The 17,817-nt window shown below is 39.4% G+C and overlaps 2 protein-coding genes across 2 annotated transcripts; one reads left to right on the top strand and one right to left on the bottom strand.

Moving 5' to 3' along the window:
• Nucleotides 1-1,330: 1,330 nt before the first annotated feature.
• Nucleotides 1,331-3,478, top strand: LOC142629749 (inositol oxygenase 1). The gene is made up of 9 exons (XM_075803785.1): nucleotides 1,331-1,405; nucleotides 1,508-1,712; nucleotides 1,808-1,867; nucleotides 1,954-2,006; nucleotides 2,125-2,247; nucleotides 2,660-2,729; nucleotides 2,855-2,933; nucleotides 3,051-3,132; nucleotides 3,349-3,478. Exons 2-9 carry the CDS (start codon nucleotides 1,517-1,519, stop codon nucleotides 3,373-3,375), a joined length of 690 nt encoding a protein of 229 aa, XP_075659900.1. The 5' UTR covers nucleotides 1,331-1,405; nucleotides 1,508-1,516; the 3' UTR covers nucleotides 3,376-3,478.
• Nucleotides 3,479-12,809: 9,331 nt separating this feature from the next.
• Nucleotides 12,810-13,301, bottom strand: LOC142628783 (putative mitochondrial protein AtMg00860). The gene has a single exon (XM_075802821.1). The coding sequence runs from the start codon at nucleotides 13,299-13,301 to the stop codon at nucleotides 12,810-12,812; it is 492 nt and encodes a 163-aa protein (XP_075658936.1).
• Between the last annotated feature and the right edge of the window lie 4,516 nt (nucleotides 13,302-17,817).

Here is a 17,817-nt window from a genome sequence, read left to right as displayed (position 1 = left end):
TTTTCATTTAATTTTCGAGCATCATCAATTGCTTAAAGAAAAAAGAATATTGTTGAAATTTGTTAAATTGTAGGAATTGCATGCATGCCCTGATAAAGGGATCACAATGCTACTCTAATAAGTCAATCTGGATCGGTTCTAATTGCCCAACATTAAAATGGTGAAACGCGAAAAAATTTGGATTACCATAGAAAAATGCAAATTTTAGAAAAAAAAAATTCTTTTGTCAAACAAATCGTTATTATTTTTTCTGTTCTGCATAATTTCTTTCCCTTCAAATAACCATCACCAAACCAAAAAACGAAAAGTAGTCAAATGATTCATAATTCTGATGGCCATCATGTTAAGAGGCACATTTTAGAGGCTTTTTCTCACTTCATCTAATTCCTGCAGGGAATTTAGTGAAATAAATAAGCCAAACTAGATAATCTATGTTATTGTTATTCCTAGGGGCAAACTTACGAATAACAAAAGCTAAAAATAAATAAATAACTAAAATTTATTTATATATTTATTTAATATATTGTTAAATTATATATAATCTAACTTCTTCTTCTTTTTTTATACATATTCTATTTATAATTTAATTATATTTTACATTTGTCATCACAATTTCCCAAAACACTTGTTTTCTCTAAAGCACTCTCATGGCTACCCCTCTCTATTCTCTTTCATATCTACCTAATTAATATTGAAGTCACCTAGTGAAAGGCAACAAAATACTTTCAACCAGCCCCGCCCGACCTTGACTTGCCTTGGTCTTACCCTACATGGGTTTTTCTTGTCCCAAAAAGAGGACAAAGCAACCGTAATCCAACCCACCCCATCTGTTGTCATCCCTTGATAAGGCACTAAATTATAATTTAAACTTGAAAGTATATCGCCAATTCATTTCATCTTAATGAAGTATACGGTCTAGCGCTTATTATTAATTATAATAAAAAAATTAAGCTGTTGTTTTTACTTCAAATACAAAAGATGGGTCATGCGGCCCCAAAACTCAAAACTGAGCTTGTTCTTACTACTTATATGTATTTTTGCTTTCCAATTAATTTAGGCATATAAATTTTTTGCAACTATTAATGTGGTCTGTTGGAATTGATACATGTACATTATAAAAGTGATGATATCAGTGATAAAATCATATAAAAGTGATGTTACTTTAATCACAACTTGTTACTTTAATAAACCATAAAATGTTCTCTCTCTAATTAACACTGCGCTTTTTATTTACTTTTTTTTTTTTTTTTGGGGGGTCCTTTAGCTCTAGATCCTTTAGCTCTGGATCCTTGCAGGATTTATTAAATATTTACGTGTGAACAGGGATTATGATGTTGAAAGCACACGGCAGAAAAGTGTTGAGGAATTCTACCGGATTAATCACATTAACCAAACCTATGACTTTGTAAGCACAATTTGCAATGATATTTCTTTTAAGATTTTAAAACAAAATCTATCAATGCTATATCTATTTGTACAACTTAAACTAATTTTGATTGAGTTGTAGGTGAAAAGGATGAGAGAAGAGTATGGCAAATTGAGCAGGGTGGAGATGAGCATTTGGGAAAGCTGTGAACTTCTTAATGAATTTGTGGATGAGAGTGATCCCGATTTGGATGAACCTCAGATTGAGCACTTGTTGCAAACGGCTGAAGCCATCAGAAAAGACTATCCCAATGAAGACTGGTTGCACTTGACTGGCCTCATCCATGGTATACTTCCTTCTCCATCTTTTTAAGTCTATCATTAGATTTATTTGATGCAATAATATGATAACTTCGTTTTCTTTTTTTATAATGAATTTTAGATCTTGGAAAGGTTCTTCTTCATCCTTCTTTTGGAGAGCTTCCTCAATGGGCTGTTGTAGGTAGGAATCATGTTCACATATAGTTGCGTGATTTGTCATAATTTCTTCTTGTTTTATTAAAATACTAATCAAGATTATTCACATAGGTGACATTTACCCTGTTGGATGTGCCTTCGATGAATCCATCGTCCATTACAAGGTGATTTTTTTCATAAATTTTGCGTTCAAATCCATTTGAGTTGACTAAACACTGACTTAATATCATTCAAATAATTTTTTCCTATAGTTACTCAATATTTTGACCCCTTTTGCCACAGTATTTCAAGGAAAACCCTGACTACAACAATCCTGCTTATAACACCAAGCTTGGAGTTTACACACAAGGTTGTGGGCTCAACAATGTACTGATGTCTTGGGGGCATGATGACTACTTGTACTTGGTAGTATTTTTTAAACCTTTACTAACTTTTTAATATGGTATCTTTATTACCGCTTCACTTTGTGATGCTTCTGATACCCTTCCAATGTCTATAAACTTCTTGGTTCTCCCATTATGGAGTGCTTCGTAAACTTAAGGAGAAATGATATGTCCATAACATTTTTACAACAAATCTTAGGTGGTAGGTTGTTACTGGTTGTTATTGTTGGGACAAAAAAGTAATCTTAGTATTAGATTCAAATTTGAACCAATAATAACTAATCACCTATGATTTGTTGTAAAAATGTTGTGAATGTAGCACCTCTTAAACTTAAAATTGGACAACAAAGGCAAATAGCGCCGTAAATTTCTAGTGCTCAATCTTATTTTTTAAACAATTACAGTGACATTTAATTTTGGTTTCCCATACTCAGGTAGCTAAGGAGAATAAGACCACTCTACCTTCAGCAGGTCTTTTCATTATCAGATACCATTCATTTTATGGTAAGAAACAGGATAAAAAGGAAAAGAGGGTGCGGTTCCTTTTAGTGCTATATATGTTCGGATGCCAAGCCATTGTTGTATTCTTGTAATTAACTTGGTACTAAAAGAAGTAATTTATAGTGCAGCCTTGCATAAGGATGGGGCATATAAGTACTTGATGAATGAGGAAGATACTGAGAATCTGAAGTGGCTCAAAATATTCAAGTAAGAAATCCACTACCCTATTTGGGAAATTTGCTAATTGGGAGGATGAATCTTGTCCATCCTGTTTGCATATTGCCTTGCTGCAGAACCAATTTTCTCTTGCTTTTCTATGTGCAGCAAGTATGACCTTTACAGCAAGAGCAAAGTTCGGGTTGATGTGGAGAAAGTCAAACCATACTATCTTTCTCTCATTGAAAAGGTAAAACGCCTGTTGAATTAGTAAGTGCTTCATTTGATATATGAGAAGACATGATTGGGAAATTTAGATCAATAAAATGGTTTTTGGCAAAAGTGGCTGTTTCCAAAAAGGAAAAAAAAAATTGTTGCTGTTTCACTGGATTAATCTGCCACTAATACGGAGCTTATTTATTTCTTCTTTTCTAATCCCATGTTTCTTTGAAAAAATGTATTGCAGTACTTTCCTCCTAAGCTGAGATGGTGAAATCAGTAGTTCTCAAGTTGGAAGAAAAGAAATTCATGAAGGTGATGAAATGGTAGCAGTTAAATCAATGGGAGAAACCAGACTATCTGATAGCCTCCTCTTTGTTTTTGATTTTGTATTTGTCGTGGCTGCAAAATCTTTGATACCAAATTGCTGCACAGAACAAGGTCTCAATTTCGACTGTCACAACATTTTTTTTCTTGTTTGCCCTCTCCCTTGATTGGGTGGAGGTGTTTCTGCGTTTCAAAATGATTTCATTGAGATTGCAGAAAAAATAAGATTGTACTGTTGCTACTTCTGAGGAAAATGTCTTCGTATTGTCTTCTCAAATATCTATTTTATTGCTCTCAAACATTCAATCGTCTCTTTTAATGCTTTAAAACATGAAACAAATTTTATGATGCCTCGTTTTTGTACCATACTTTTGTGTGACATACCTCAAAGCCTATCACTCAAGCAGTACCTCATGAGACCACCCTCTCAACATGCAAGAATTCTCCTTTTTTTTTTAAAAAAAATTAATTTCAAAAAGAGAAAAAGAGAGCGCACATAGAGGAATGGGGGCTAAAACCCTTGCCCAACCAATATCACTGGAAGTATTGAGGGTTAAGAGATAGTATCCTAGATGGGTGTCAGGGACGTTTTGCGACATAGGCTAAATGTGAGAATGGCCTAAATCCCCTCTTGAATTTCTTTAGAAGTAATTATTTGTAGAGATTATCAAGCCTAAAATTCCAATATTTAGTAAATAAAAGCTAATGGTACTTTAACAAGAGAGAAATCAAAATGCCAATAACAAAAATGCTAAAAAAAATTACAAAAACACAACAGGTCTGAAACTTCAATCTTCAGTCAGCAAGAAAAGGAAATTGAGAGAAGCTATGAGGAAAAAAGGGAAAGTTCCTCTATACTCATATTTCCACCCCCAGGCTTCGGAATTGTGAGAATATTAGCTAGCTGAATGAGTTTTTTGCTTCAGCTTTAAGGGTAAAATGTGGTTGGTTTTTTTTAATATGATTAGGGCCTTTTGTATTGAATTTGGAGTGCTCCAAGTAACTGATTTTTGGACAACAAAAGAGGCTTTGAACCCCAAGATCTCAATCAAAGAGGTTATGGTCAGATTTGCTTTAATTGGGTAAGAAGGTTGGCTTGCTTTTTCATAATTTGGAAAATGCATGGCCTAATGTTTCCTGGACATAACAGGTCCTTGAAGGCTGCATTTGGTTGCCGTAGTAGACAATGCTAACCACTTAAGGCAATATAAGTATAAAGCAAAAAGTTGGGCCACGGTTAGCAAGAGCATAAAAGCTTTTTTGGGGTGAAAATTCTGAGTACAAGACCTCCTCCTTGAGCTTGAGTTGCTACCAGTGACCCCTGCCCACTTGGTAGTACGTATAGGTTAGGCTCATGACAAATGTCTGAAAGAAACCGACTCATACCCTTTAAACCACACTTCCTCAATTTCCCCAATATGTCACATGAGCTTGAGTCATGCTTAAAAGAATAAAATATAATACAATACATGAATTGAACCTACAAGGAAGTTAGGCTTGGTTGAAATTGGCTTGTAAAAAATGTGTCGCAAAAATGTTTATCAACAATGGGCTAACAGTACTTTAGATAATTAACATCTTTAATATTAAATACCACTTGCGTTATGTATTTATTAACTAAAAGTTTTCTTTTAGGGGGCGGAAGGGAGGGGAGGGGGTGGGGTGGGGCAGGGCAGGGCGAGGAGAGGAGAGGTAGCATCTCCAATAGGCTTTTTAAAGCCATTTTCCTCTCCATTTTGGAAAGCAAACCCACAAAAATCAGCTCCAACGGTCTTTCCAAAAATTCAAATCAAAATTAGAGTTTCTATAATTTTTCTATTAACAAAGCAAACACTGATCACTCTCCACACCATTTTATCTCCTTAAAAAATTTCACAGCTATATAAATCGAAATAAAAATTTAGCACAACCCATTTCTCAACGAATACGATAAGGTCACAATTTGCACCTGGACCCAACAATGTGAAGGGAACCGGCCCAAAAAGCCCAATACAATGAAATTTATAGAGAGTGGGCTTGAAATCTAGGTGTTATGGATATTGGATAACACAAATGATAAACTAGAGCCGTAATTCACATGCAACAAGATATTTACGTAGCAGAAAGTCTCCTCTTACGTATACCGAGAACGATTTGTATTGCTTTTCTTTGTTCTAAAGATAGATTACACTTTAGGGTGGTGGCTACAGTGTTTTTCTCTTTCTTCTCCGATCCCTCCTCTTGAATGCCTTTCTTTTCCTTTTATATCATTCTCCTTCTTCCCTCCATCTTTCACATATGGATCAGATCCATGACTCAGATACTTGTCTCATCTACCGCCCTCTTGAAGTCTTCAAACAATAGTTGTAAGGCTGATCACCACTGTTCAGATGTCATTTCCCCATTAATGCGGCCAGAGAGGTAGGTGCAAAGTCTTAAATGCGGTGGTAGCAGATTTCTATAAGATATTTCTCATTTGTTCTTCCTCTCTATGCCCTTGGTAGCAGATCTCTATGCCCTTGGGAAATACCTCTTATCACCATGCTGTACCTTTTGACCTTCACTTCACTTAGCCGAGGAATTACCCCTCCTCGGACTATTTCCCTCAGTTTTTCCCGCCACAGTTTGCCTGTGGGCTTTTAAGTTTGGTACCGTTACTTCCAATAAACCCTCCTCGGACAAATTAATACCCTCGAACCAAGCCCAAGGCCCAATAAGATACCCTGACCCTTTCACCCTCACAATAGCCCCTCAAAAATTCATTTTTCTCCCATCTAAGGAGAAAAGTGAAGTTTTGACTCAACACCACAGCCTTCGCATTCTTCTCAAACTATCACATGTGAGAATGTCATTTCACTCCTTTTTGAAATTCATAATGCCCCTATTAATTGCTCCAAGTAACGCCCTGTCCTCCACGTCCAATGGTGAGATGCATATCCAACGGTCCGGGTTCTTCTTCAAAATTGGAGCAGGATAACTCCCATTTAATGCCGCCTCCCATATACCAAAACGCTTGGGAAATCGCAACTCAACTCATTACCCAAAAAATCAATCAAATCCTTAGACTTCCTCCCTTTCTCTCCTTTCAAGAAGCTCGCGAAGAATCGTCTACTTATTTTACCGTAAGTTTATACTTTTTTAAGTTCTTTTTCTCCTCGGCTGTAATTCTTGACCAATAATTGTACCCTTTTTCCTTTCTAAATCTTCACTTTTTCCTCAACCAAATGGGTAGATTCAAATGTTTAGTAGACACTGACGTCGGTATGGAGGGATCTGAGCCAAGTATCACATTCCCCCAGAAGTGGGTTTGAGGTATTGTGCCCCAGATGCCATAACTGATGATAGGAAAGAAGGAGAAGCTGTCATTCCCATAATCGCATTTTTAGAAGGCGGAATGACACTTCCCATGAAGAACGTAACCAGTGAGTACTTGCGTAATCATAGGTTATGTCCAGACCAATGTACACCTAACATGTTTAGAATCTTAGGTTGCGTCAACGCTCTAAATGAGCAAATGGGGTTGAACCTCACATGGCACGATGTTGCACACATGTATGAGTGTCATAAACTTAAAGGTGTAGGGTACTACCTCAAGTCTAGGTCTAACATCGTTAGACTTATATTGTGTCTTCCCAAATCTAACAAAGGCATGAAGGATGACTACTTAATCGCCTCTAGGAAGTGATACAACGGTCCTCATTGTGCAGTTGAAGAGGGAAAACCAGATGTGATTCCATAGGATTTAGGTCCCCTAGCCTGGGGTTTAGTCCTTCTAACTTTATCATTTAGATCGATATTATATTTTATTTTCCTCTTTATTTGACGTTTATTGTTAATCTAACCATATTTGGTTCCTCGGACATTTTTTCAGATAAACAGCACATGTCACCCAGTCTAAGCCTATCCAGCATCGCGGACCTCAATAGAGTTCTAAGATTCGAGGTATTCGTGAGTGAAGACCTACAGGTGAGGGCAGCCCATCTCATCATGGGATACGAGCCGCTATCGAACACCTTCCAAGATATCGGCAACGCAATCATCGCGGGTGATCAGAGACATAGAAGGATAGATGTCTCGAAACTGGATTTCCTTGCTCCACACGATTTACTGGACGACCCTTTTGCCATCTTATACGTACGCCCAATAAAAGCAGTCCCTCTTTCGGCGCGACCTAAGGAAAAAGTCATCCGAGAAGAGCCCACATCTCCTCACCTATCCCTTGAGGAGGAAATAGACCAATTCTGACTTGAGAAAGCAGAGAAACCTTCAAAGGGCCACGTTGTCAACCTCTCGGACGAAGAAAACGAATCCGCCAAGGGCTCTGGTATCCAGGGTTTCATAGTTGTGCGTGTTGATAGCAGTGACGAGGAGGAAGAAGAATAAATGTCTTAAAAACCAGGGACAAGTTTGAAGGATCTTCTTGGCAGGAGGAGTAAGCAAGCCGGTGTGAAGGCCACTTCGGGGTCTCAACCTCCTGCCAATCTCCCACCCCCTCCCCCTCCTCCAGGCCCCCTTCTTCATGCACCCAACCTCAAGAAGTAAAGAGTGGATGAGGTTGAAAAGGAGGGGTTGGCGCAGAAAAAGAAGCAGAAACACAAAAAGCTTTAAAGGGCCAAGTTCGAGCCTCCTCCGTGGGGAGTAGGGATAGCCATGAATTGGCTGAGGTGTGCCAAGCTCAATCTCATTGGTCACCTTTATTGGAGTTTGATGGGGCTCCCATTTCCCGCCACTCTTCTATAAGAGAATTCCAAAAAAGGCACACTCACTACCTGGCTGAAGCCCTGGAGCAGCCCCTCCTTTTACCAAAGGACATGGACACCCTAGAGAACATGAGGCAACCACAACTCTTCCTTTCCCTAAAAAGATATTTGGCTTTGGTATATGTCATTCAACTATTTCTACTTTGTTATTTTTACTATCCTCTTTGTACAAACTTTTTCATATGTACTTTCCTATTATTCCTGTCACAATGTACTTATTCACCACCTTCTCACAGGTTATCCAGGAGGTTTTTGTGGCTGAGAAATGGATAGAAGATGCTCAGAACAAGGCTGATGCCAAGATCAAGGTCAGGATTGAGACTGAACGAGCTCTGGGCCTAACCTAGTAGGAGAAGAAAGAAGTTACTGCCAAGCTGATAGTAGAGGGGCAGTTAAGGAGGAGTGCTAAGGCTGGGCTTAAAACAGCCGAGACGTAGGCAAAGGAGCAACGCAAACAGCTTCTTGACAAAGGACAAGAGCTAGCCATTGCCCAAAAAGACATTTTGTGCTTGATGGGTGAGCTAGCTCAGTCCCAAGAAGCAGCCCGCACTATCAAGGAGACTGTGGATGCTGCTTCACTGGCTTCCTACAATAAGGGGGTTGAAGAGGCTGAGACTCGGCTAGCTGAAGAACTCGCTGACGTGTGCAGGGATTATTGTCAACAGGTATGGACAGAAGCCCTTAATGTTGTTGGGGTCCCTGCTACCTCAGAATGGAGAAAGGCCGAAAACATGTGGATTCCCCCAGACGTCCGTGTGATTGAAGCCCTGCCTCCTCCTCCAACTGCCTTTGAGTCAGTGCCTCCTACCCAACCCTCAACTGTCCAGGGCTCTCTTCCACTCGCTAAAGCGTCTACAGGCTCTGACCAGGCTACAGTCCAGGGTGAGAAGACTGATAAGGGTCTGAGCAAAAAAATTGACCAGGGTGATCCTCCACTGGGGGCAAGGGGCAAAGGAAAACAAATTGTAACCCTGCCTGAGACCAAATCTGCAAATGCTCCCCTCCTCATCAAAGAACTGGCCCCCAAATCCCAAGAGACTAGGCCCAAACAAAAAGGGGAGAAGGACAAAACAAAGGCAGCTGAAGTAAAGTTCACAAAAGACCTTCCAGTGAAAACCAAGACATAAACAACCTAGGACTCTTTCTCCACTTTTTGTCTGACTTCAAGATAGTTTTGTTTTTATAAGTTCACTACTACTGTTCGTCCTGTGTTTTTATTTCCAATGTAACCACATACAATTGTAATGACAAGTTCAATTTTGAGTTTTAATTTCTTACAGATTTCACTTGCTAGCAATGTTCTACCCTTTATCTTAATACAATTTGTATATGTAACATGAATGACTTGGTGCACAAATGAACAGTGTAAGTCACACTAATGCATTAGGTAATAGCAACAATCTGTCATGGAGATAATTTTATTTTATGGACTTATGCCTTTAATAAATAATTTGTACGTTGGAATTATATTATTTATCGTGCAATAGCAAGTAGTTAAGGTACATAAAAATATACATGAACCCAAAACGAGAGGAATATGGCCTGAAACAAGACCTTATGTGAAACTCAAGCACAAAGTAAATCAACAATCTTACCAAAGTATGTGGTCTGAGAGCTAAATGTAGCCAAAGCTCTGAGGACCAGATGATCTGAGGACTAGATACAATCAAAGTTTTGTTTAGCACTTAATAAAGATATCAATTTTTACAAAGTATGTGGTCCGAGGAGCCAGGCATGACTAAGTTTCTGTTTGATACTTAGAAAAAATGAGCTGAAGTGTTAATTTCTCCAAAGTAAATGATCCGAGGACCAGGTATAACTAAGGTTCTGTTTAACACCTAATAAAAATATTAATTTCTATAAGGTATGTGTCCAAGGAGCCAAGCATGATTAAGTTTTTGTTTGATACTTACAAAAATGAACTGAAGTGTTAATTTCCCAAAAGTAGATGATCCGAAGACCAGACGTAACTAAGGTTCTGTTTAACATTTAATAAAAATATCAATTTCTACAAGGTATGTGGTCCGAGAAGCAAGACATAACCGAGTTTCTGTTTGATACTTACAAAACTAATAATCAACGCAACTCAATGATAACAGAACTAAGATGGCAGAAGTGCCTTTCATTAATAATAGTACCTTCGTAGGTTATTTACATTCCAAGGACGTTGTACAACTTTTTCATCTAAGTTTGCAAGATAATATGCCCATATACCAGCTACTGAAGTGATACGATAAGGTCCTTCCTAGTTAGGTCCCAATTTTTCACATGCTGGGTTCTTGGCAGTACCTAAGACCTTCCTTAACACCAAATCACTAGGGGCTAGTGGCCTTAACTTCACATGGGATTCATATCCATGTTTGAGTTTTTGTTGATAATACACTAGTTGAACCATAACATTCTCTCGCCTCTCCTCAACTAGGTCTAGGCTTTTTCCAGTAAGTTGTCATTACTGCTATGAATGAAGGAGCTCGTTCTCAGTGTCAGAAACCCAGTTTCCAATGGGATTACAGCCTCAGCTCCATAAGTCATAAAAAATGGTGTTTCTCCAGTGGATCTTTGAGGTGTAGTCTGATACGTCCACAAAACATACGGCAATTCTTCCACCCACCTTTCTTTAGCATCATCTAGCCTCTTCTTAAGCCCACTAACTATAACTTTGTTTACTGCCTCGGCCTGCCCATTCCCTTGCGAATAAGTTGGAGTGGAATATCTATTTGTGATGCCTAGATCACAACAATACCTTCTGAAGGCCTTACTATCAAACTGCAGGCCATTATCTGAAATAAGAGTATGAGGGATTCCAAACCTAGTGACAGTGTTTTTCCAGACAAACTTCTTCGAATCCACATCCCTGATGTTTGACAATGACTCCACTTCAACCCATTTAGTGAAATAATCTGTTCTAACAAGCAATCACTTCATATTCCCTGTTGCCTTTGGGAAAGGCCCCACAATGTCCAAGCCCCACTGAGCAAATGGCCAAGGACTAGACAGAGGGTTAAGGACACCCCCTGGTTGATGAATGTTGGGAGCATACCTCTGACACTGATCGCACTTTTTTGCGTAATCTTGTGCTTCTCTCTGCATATTGGGCCACCAATACCCTTGTGTAAGATCTCTATGAGATAAAGACCTTCCTCCTGTGTGACTGCCACAGATCCCTTCTGAAGGCCTTACTATCAAACTGCAGGCCATTATCTGAAATAAGAGTATGAGGGATTCCAAACCTAGTGACAGTGTTTTTCCAGACAAACTTCTTCGAATCCACATCCCTGGTGTTTGACAATGACTCCACTTCAACCCATTTAGTGAAATAATCCGTTCTAACAAGGAATCACTTCATATTCCCTGTTGCCTTTGGGAAAGGCCCCACAATGTCCAAGCCCCACTGAGCAAATGGCCAAGGACTAGACAGAGGGTTAAGGACACCCCCTGGTTGATGAATGTTGGGAGCATACCTCTGACACTGATCGCACTTTTTTGCGTAATCTTGTGCTTCTCTCTGCATATTGGGCCACCAATACCCTTGTGTAAGAGCTCTATGAGATAAAGACCTTCCTCCTATGTGACTGCCACAGATCCCTTCATATAACTCTTCCAAAAGTAACTCTGTTGCTTCAGGGTGTACACACAACAAATATGGTCCTGAAAAAGAGCGTTTGTACAATTTCTCATCCTCAAACAACCAAAACCGAGGTGCTTTTCTGTGTATTTTTCCTGCCTCAGACTTCTCTTCAGGCAAGATATCATTTTTAAGGAATGATATTATAAGATCCATCCAACTAGGTCCCACCCTAATTTGATGAATTCGAAGGGTGTCATTATTCATTCCAGTAGTTTTACACAGAGCTTCAATAAGGATGACCCATGGTAGACCTTGTGCCAAGGATGTTGCAAGGGTGGCTAGGGAGTCAGCATGAGTGTTCATACTCCTTGAGACATGCAATAAGGTAAAAAATTTAAACTTTGATTGTAAATACCTGGCCTGGATTAGATATTCTTGCATTCTTAGATCTCTAGCTTCTAATGTCCCTTCCACTTGGCCCACGACTAATTGTGAATCTGAGAATATTTGCACCATTTTTCCACCCATTTTCTGAACCATATCCATTCCCACTAGTAGAACTTCATATTCTGCTTCATTGTTAGTGGCCGAGAATCTCAATCTCAAGGATTTCTCCAAAGTAAGTTCCTTAGGGGACACTAAGACTAGTCCCAAACCAGATCCTCTTTGATTTGCTGCTCCATCAACATACACCTTCCATGTCAAAGGTTCCTTGCACGTGATCATGCCAACTGATTTTTCATTTATGTCCAACTTTTTGGCATTTTCCTCTAATGAGGGTTTGGCAAATTTCGCAACCAAATCAGCAAGGATTTAACCCTTCATAGAGGTGCGAGGCATATACTTGATATCGAAAGCCCCCAACATGGTGCCCCATTTAGCAATCCTTCCCATGTAGTCAACACTTCGTAATATAGACTTAAGAGGAAGTTGAGTTAAAACAACAACTGTATGAGATTGAAAATGGTGGGGAAGCTTACGTGTAGCGTGCACCACCACTAGGATCGCCTTTTCCAATGGCAAGTAATGTACCTCGGCCTCATGTAAAGATTTACTCACGTAATAAACTAGCCTCTATACGTTATTTTCAACCCGTATCAAAACCAAACTAACAGCATGGTCAGCCACAACAATATATGCGAACATAACTTCATCAATTTCTGGCCGAGACATAATGGGTGGTTGCGAAAGATACTCCTTAAGCTGTTGAAAAGCTAGAGAACACTCCTCAGTCCATTCGAACCCCTTCCACTTATTAAGTAACTGGAAGAAAGGCCTGCGCCTATCTAGAGACCGAGAAATAAACCGGTTGAGGGCAGCAGTCATCCTTGTCAATCTCTGAACTTCTTTAGGATTCCGAGGAGGCTGTAAGCTATTAATTGCCTTGACCTGCGCAGGGTTAATTTCAATTCCCCTATGTGTTATCATATAACTCAGGAACTTTTCAGATCCCACACCAAACGAGCACTTAGTAGCATTAAGGCGCAATTTGTACCTTCGTAGCATCTGAAAAGTATCATTCAAGTCTGCTACATGCATGGAAACCAATTTACTTTTCACCACCATGTCATCCACATACACTTCAATAGTCTTTCCCAATTGCAGCTCAAACACCCTAGTCATCATCCGTTAATAGGTAGCCCCTGCATTCTTCAAACCAAAAGGCATCATCTTATAATGATAGTTCCATGTAGGAGTAACAAAGGTTGTTTTCTCCTAATCATCCAAAGCCAAGGGTATTTGGTGGTAACCCTGAAAAACATCCAAAAAACTCATCCGAGGATACCCGACAGTAGCATCTACCAACTGATCGATACAAGACATTGGAAATGAATCTTTAGGACAAGCCTTGTTCAAATCTGTGAAGTCCACGCATACTCTTCACTTCCCATTCTTCTTCTTCTTCACTACCACTGTATGAGCCAACCATTCTAGATAAAACACTTCTTTGATAGTACCAGCCTTTTTGAGCTTAAGTACTTCTTCCTTGATAGCCTTAACATGCTCTTTAGATGAGCGCTGAGGTGGTTGCTTCCTCGGCACCACAGCCGGATTGACATTCAAGTGGTGACAAATGAAATTCGGATCAGCCCCTTGTACAGGTCGGGATACATAATATCTGCACCACTGCCCAAGTCCTCCATTACCCTCTTCACATCGTAGTCCTCTATCCTCAAGGTGACCACCAAAGCATCATCATGGGGTTGGATAGTTCCGATCTTATCTTCTTCCGAAAAGCTCAGAGTAGGTGGGACATTCCCTTTAATCCTCTTCGGCTCAGAGTTAGACTCCTCGGCAAAGGTTCGTGCCACAAACATCACCCTGAAAGGACGAGAACCAGTCCTACCTAGAGCAGCAAAAATAACATTGATTGTACCCAAGGGAGGCCTTGAAGCATTGTTACCCTGATTCACCAAACCCAAATGATCTCCCTACCCATTGGGCCGATATAGAAACTTCTTTAACCTACCCTCCTTAACTAACCGCTCCAAATGATTCCACAGGGTCCTACAATTCTCAGTGGTATGACCCCTCTCTTGATGATAATGGCAATAAAGGTTCTGATTACGCTTCATGGGGTCCCTTGCCATCTTTTTGGGCCACTTAAAATATGGTTCATGACAAATTTTCTCCAACACTTGTTGCATAGGTTCACGAAACACAGTATTAACTACCTAAGAAGGGGCTGGACCAGATTGCCCAGCAAAATCTCTCCGGGGCCTGTTGTTATTGTATCTATCCGACCTGAAATCCCTCCTCTCCTAAGGGATAACCTTTGTTTTTCCCTTACCTTGCTGCTGATCTTCCTCAACCCATTTATACTCATCAATGCGACCCATGAGCTGACATACACTCCTTACAGGCTTCTTGGTCAGAGATTTCCTTAAGTCATGCTTAGTTGGCAGACCAACCTTAAAAGTATTGATCGCCACTTCGTCAAAGTCACCATCGATCTCATTAAACATCTCTCAATATCTGTCAGAGTATGTCTTCAGGGTTTCCCCTTCCCTCATGGCCATGGACAACAATGAATCCAGAGGCCGAGGAACTCTACTGCAGGTGATGAAACAAAATCCAAAGGCCCTAGTGAGTTCAATGAGGGAATCGATAGAACCTGCTATTAGGCCATTGAACCACCTCATTGCAACAGGTCCCAAGCTAGAGGGGAAGACTTTGCACATTAAAGTTTCATTTTTAGAGTGCACCGCCATTCTCTGATTAAAATGTCTCACATGTTCTACAGGGTCTATTCGGCCGTTATAGATAGTGAAATTTGGTTGGGTGAAGCGTCGAGGAAGCTTTCCTTTCTCCACCCTACATGTGAAATGTGACTTGAAAATTTGGTGCAACGCCCTACTCATAGCATCATTTCCCAAGCCCCTGGAGGAAGACTTCTTGCCCTCTCGACCATGAAGATCATCCTCTTCATATGAGAAAGATTCACTAGGAGGAGTCCTTGACCTAGGCCTATAATTACTACCTTGGGAGTCTTCGGAAGAAGGGTCAGAAAAAAAGGGTGTTCGTCTCTATCTCGCATGACGCAGCTTCTTCTTCAGATGTTCAATCTCTTTCTACATGGCCCTAGCATCATCCTCGTGAGGAATTCTGCTTCCACCCCATGAATGACTCCTAGTGGTGTGCCCTATATGCACACTGCCCTCCCGATCTCTTTCTCGCTCAAGATGCTGGAAGTGGTCTTCATGTTGGGATCCCAAAGACTCTGCATGGTGTGCACCCGAGCCTGCCATCACGTTACCCTTCCTCAAACACAAGGTTCCCCACAGACGGTGCCAATTTTAAGGTCACAATTCGCACCTAGACCCAACAGTGTGAAGGGAACCGACCCAAAAAGCCCAATACAATGAAATTTATAAAGAGTGGGCTTGAAACCTAGGTTTTTTGGATATTGGATAACACAAATGATAAGCTAGAGCCGCAATTCACATGCAACAAGATGTTTACGTAGCAGAAAGTCTCCTCGGACGTATGCCGAGAACGATTTGTATTACTTTTCTTTGTTCTAAAGATAGATTACACTTTAGGGTGGTGGCGACAGTGTTTTTCTCTTTCTTCTCCGATCCTTCCTCTTGAATGCCTTTCTTTTCCTTTTATATCATTCTCCTTCTTCCCTCCATCTTCCACGTATGGATCAAATCCATGACCCAGATACTTGTCCCATCCACCGCCCTCTTAAAGTCTTCAAACAATAGCTGTAAGGTGATCACTACTGTTCAGATGTCATTTCCCTATAAATACGGCCAAAGAGGTAGGTGCAGAGTTTTAAATGCAGTGGTAGCAGCTTTCTATAAGATATTTCTCATTTGTTCTTCCTCTCTATGCCCTTGGGAAATACCTCTTCCTCCACGAGACTTTTTAGAATGTCACTCTTATCACCATGCTGTACCTTTTGACCTTCACTTCACTTAGCCGAGGAGTTACCCCTCCTCGGACTATTTCCCTCAGCTTTTCCTGCCACAGTTTGCCTGTGGCCTTTTAAGTTCGGTACCGTTACTTCCAATAAACCCTCCTCGGACAAATTAATACCCTCAGACCAGGCCCAAGGCCCAAGAAGATACCCTGACCCTTTCACCCTCACAAATACAAATCACAAACACAACCCGCCACCTTTCTCTCTCTCAAACGTATCTAAATTCAAGAGGGAGATGCAATTGAAACACAAACACAAGCTTTCTCGTTAAACTAATGAAATAAATAAATAAATAAAAAGAAGTCAATCTAACCCATCTAGGCCGCATGTCATCAATAGTGGAAGAGCAAACAACGCGGCTTTGCACATTGAATGCTGATCTTCACGGGCCCTTATCCTTCGAGTGACTCTCTCTACTGCCTCCGTCCTCTACTAGTCTTCATTCTCCGTTCTCAGAGAGAGAGAGAGAGAGAGAGAGAGAGAACTAAAGATAATTGCACTGGGTTAGATGAAGTGGTAGAAAAATAAGATGAAGATAGACAGAAGAAGATAGTGAAATGTAGAGAAATGGAGAAGAGTGGGGATACATGTGTGAAGGAGAAAAAACAAGATGTAAAAAAGAAAAAAAATGCTAAAATACAAATTGCACCCTCTTAGTTTGACTAAAATTCATTTTAGTCTTAGCCAAAGAATAAAGAAATAATAGAGAAATAATATTTAAATAAAGTAGAAAAATGATAGAAAGTTTATTGAAAAATATATTTGAAAAAGTAGGCATACAAAATGTAAATTAAAAGTAACTATTCACTTTCCAAATAGAACAAAAATTTAGAGAGACTAGTGGAGATTCTTAGGAGGGGTCATAGGTGTGTGCTAGTTAGTTACTTCCATTTTAGGTCGGTTTTTTTAGTTCTTGAAAGGAGTTAAGTTAACTTTCAAAAGTCTGTTTCTCAACAACAACAAAAAAAAACTTTTAGAAGTCTAAACTTCAATTTTTTAACTGTGTGTGTGTGTGTGAGTGTGTGTGTGTGTGTGTGTGTGAGAGAGAGAGAGAGAGAGAGAGAGAGACTTCCATTTTAGGTCGCTTTGTATAATTCTTGAAAGGAATTAAGTTAACTATCAGAAGTCTAAACTTCAATTTTTTAAGTGTGTGTGTGAGAGAGAGAGGCAAGTAGGCAACCACCTAAAGCCCCTAATGAAAAAAGGCCCCCAAATATTCACTAATAAATAAAAAAGTAATTTTTTTATCTTAGAAAACCCAAAAAGAAAAATCTTTTCATTGAATGTGGCAAAGATTGTTTGTTTTTCTCAATTTTAGATTGTAAAACTTATTAATCTCCCACACAAATATTGAAAGAACTCATTGATCTCCCACTAATAAATAAATTTATAATCAAATTTTATTTAGAGATATTAAATATATAATTTTATTAAAATTTTCTATCATAATTTTTTAGTATTTGGTTGCTTCACACAATAGATAGTGTTTATTTTAGTTGTACAGTCATTGAGTACTACGATATATTTGTTTTAATTTGTAATTTTGCATCTAAATAAATAAATCTTAAATGAAAAAAAAAAACCAAAAGTTAAATAAATGTTTTATTAATATTCAAAATATAATAATAGACTTCATTTAAATTAGTCGTTATT

This window comes from Castanea sativa, chromosome 3, assembly GCF_040712315.1.
Source record: "Castanea sativa cultivar Marrone di Chiusa Pesio chromosome 3, ASM4071231v1".
Classification (NCBI taxonomy): domain Eukaryota; kingdom Viridiplantae; phylum Streptophyta; class Magnoliopsida; order Fagales; family Fagaceae; genus Castanea; species Castanea sativa.
The sequence above is the reverse complement of the archived record's forward strand: the minus strand, read 5'-3'. Positions and strand labels throughout refer to the sequence as shown.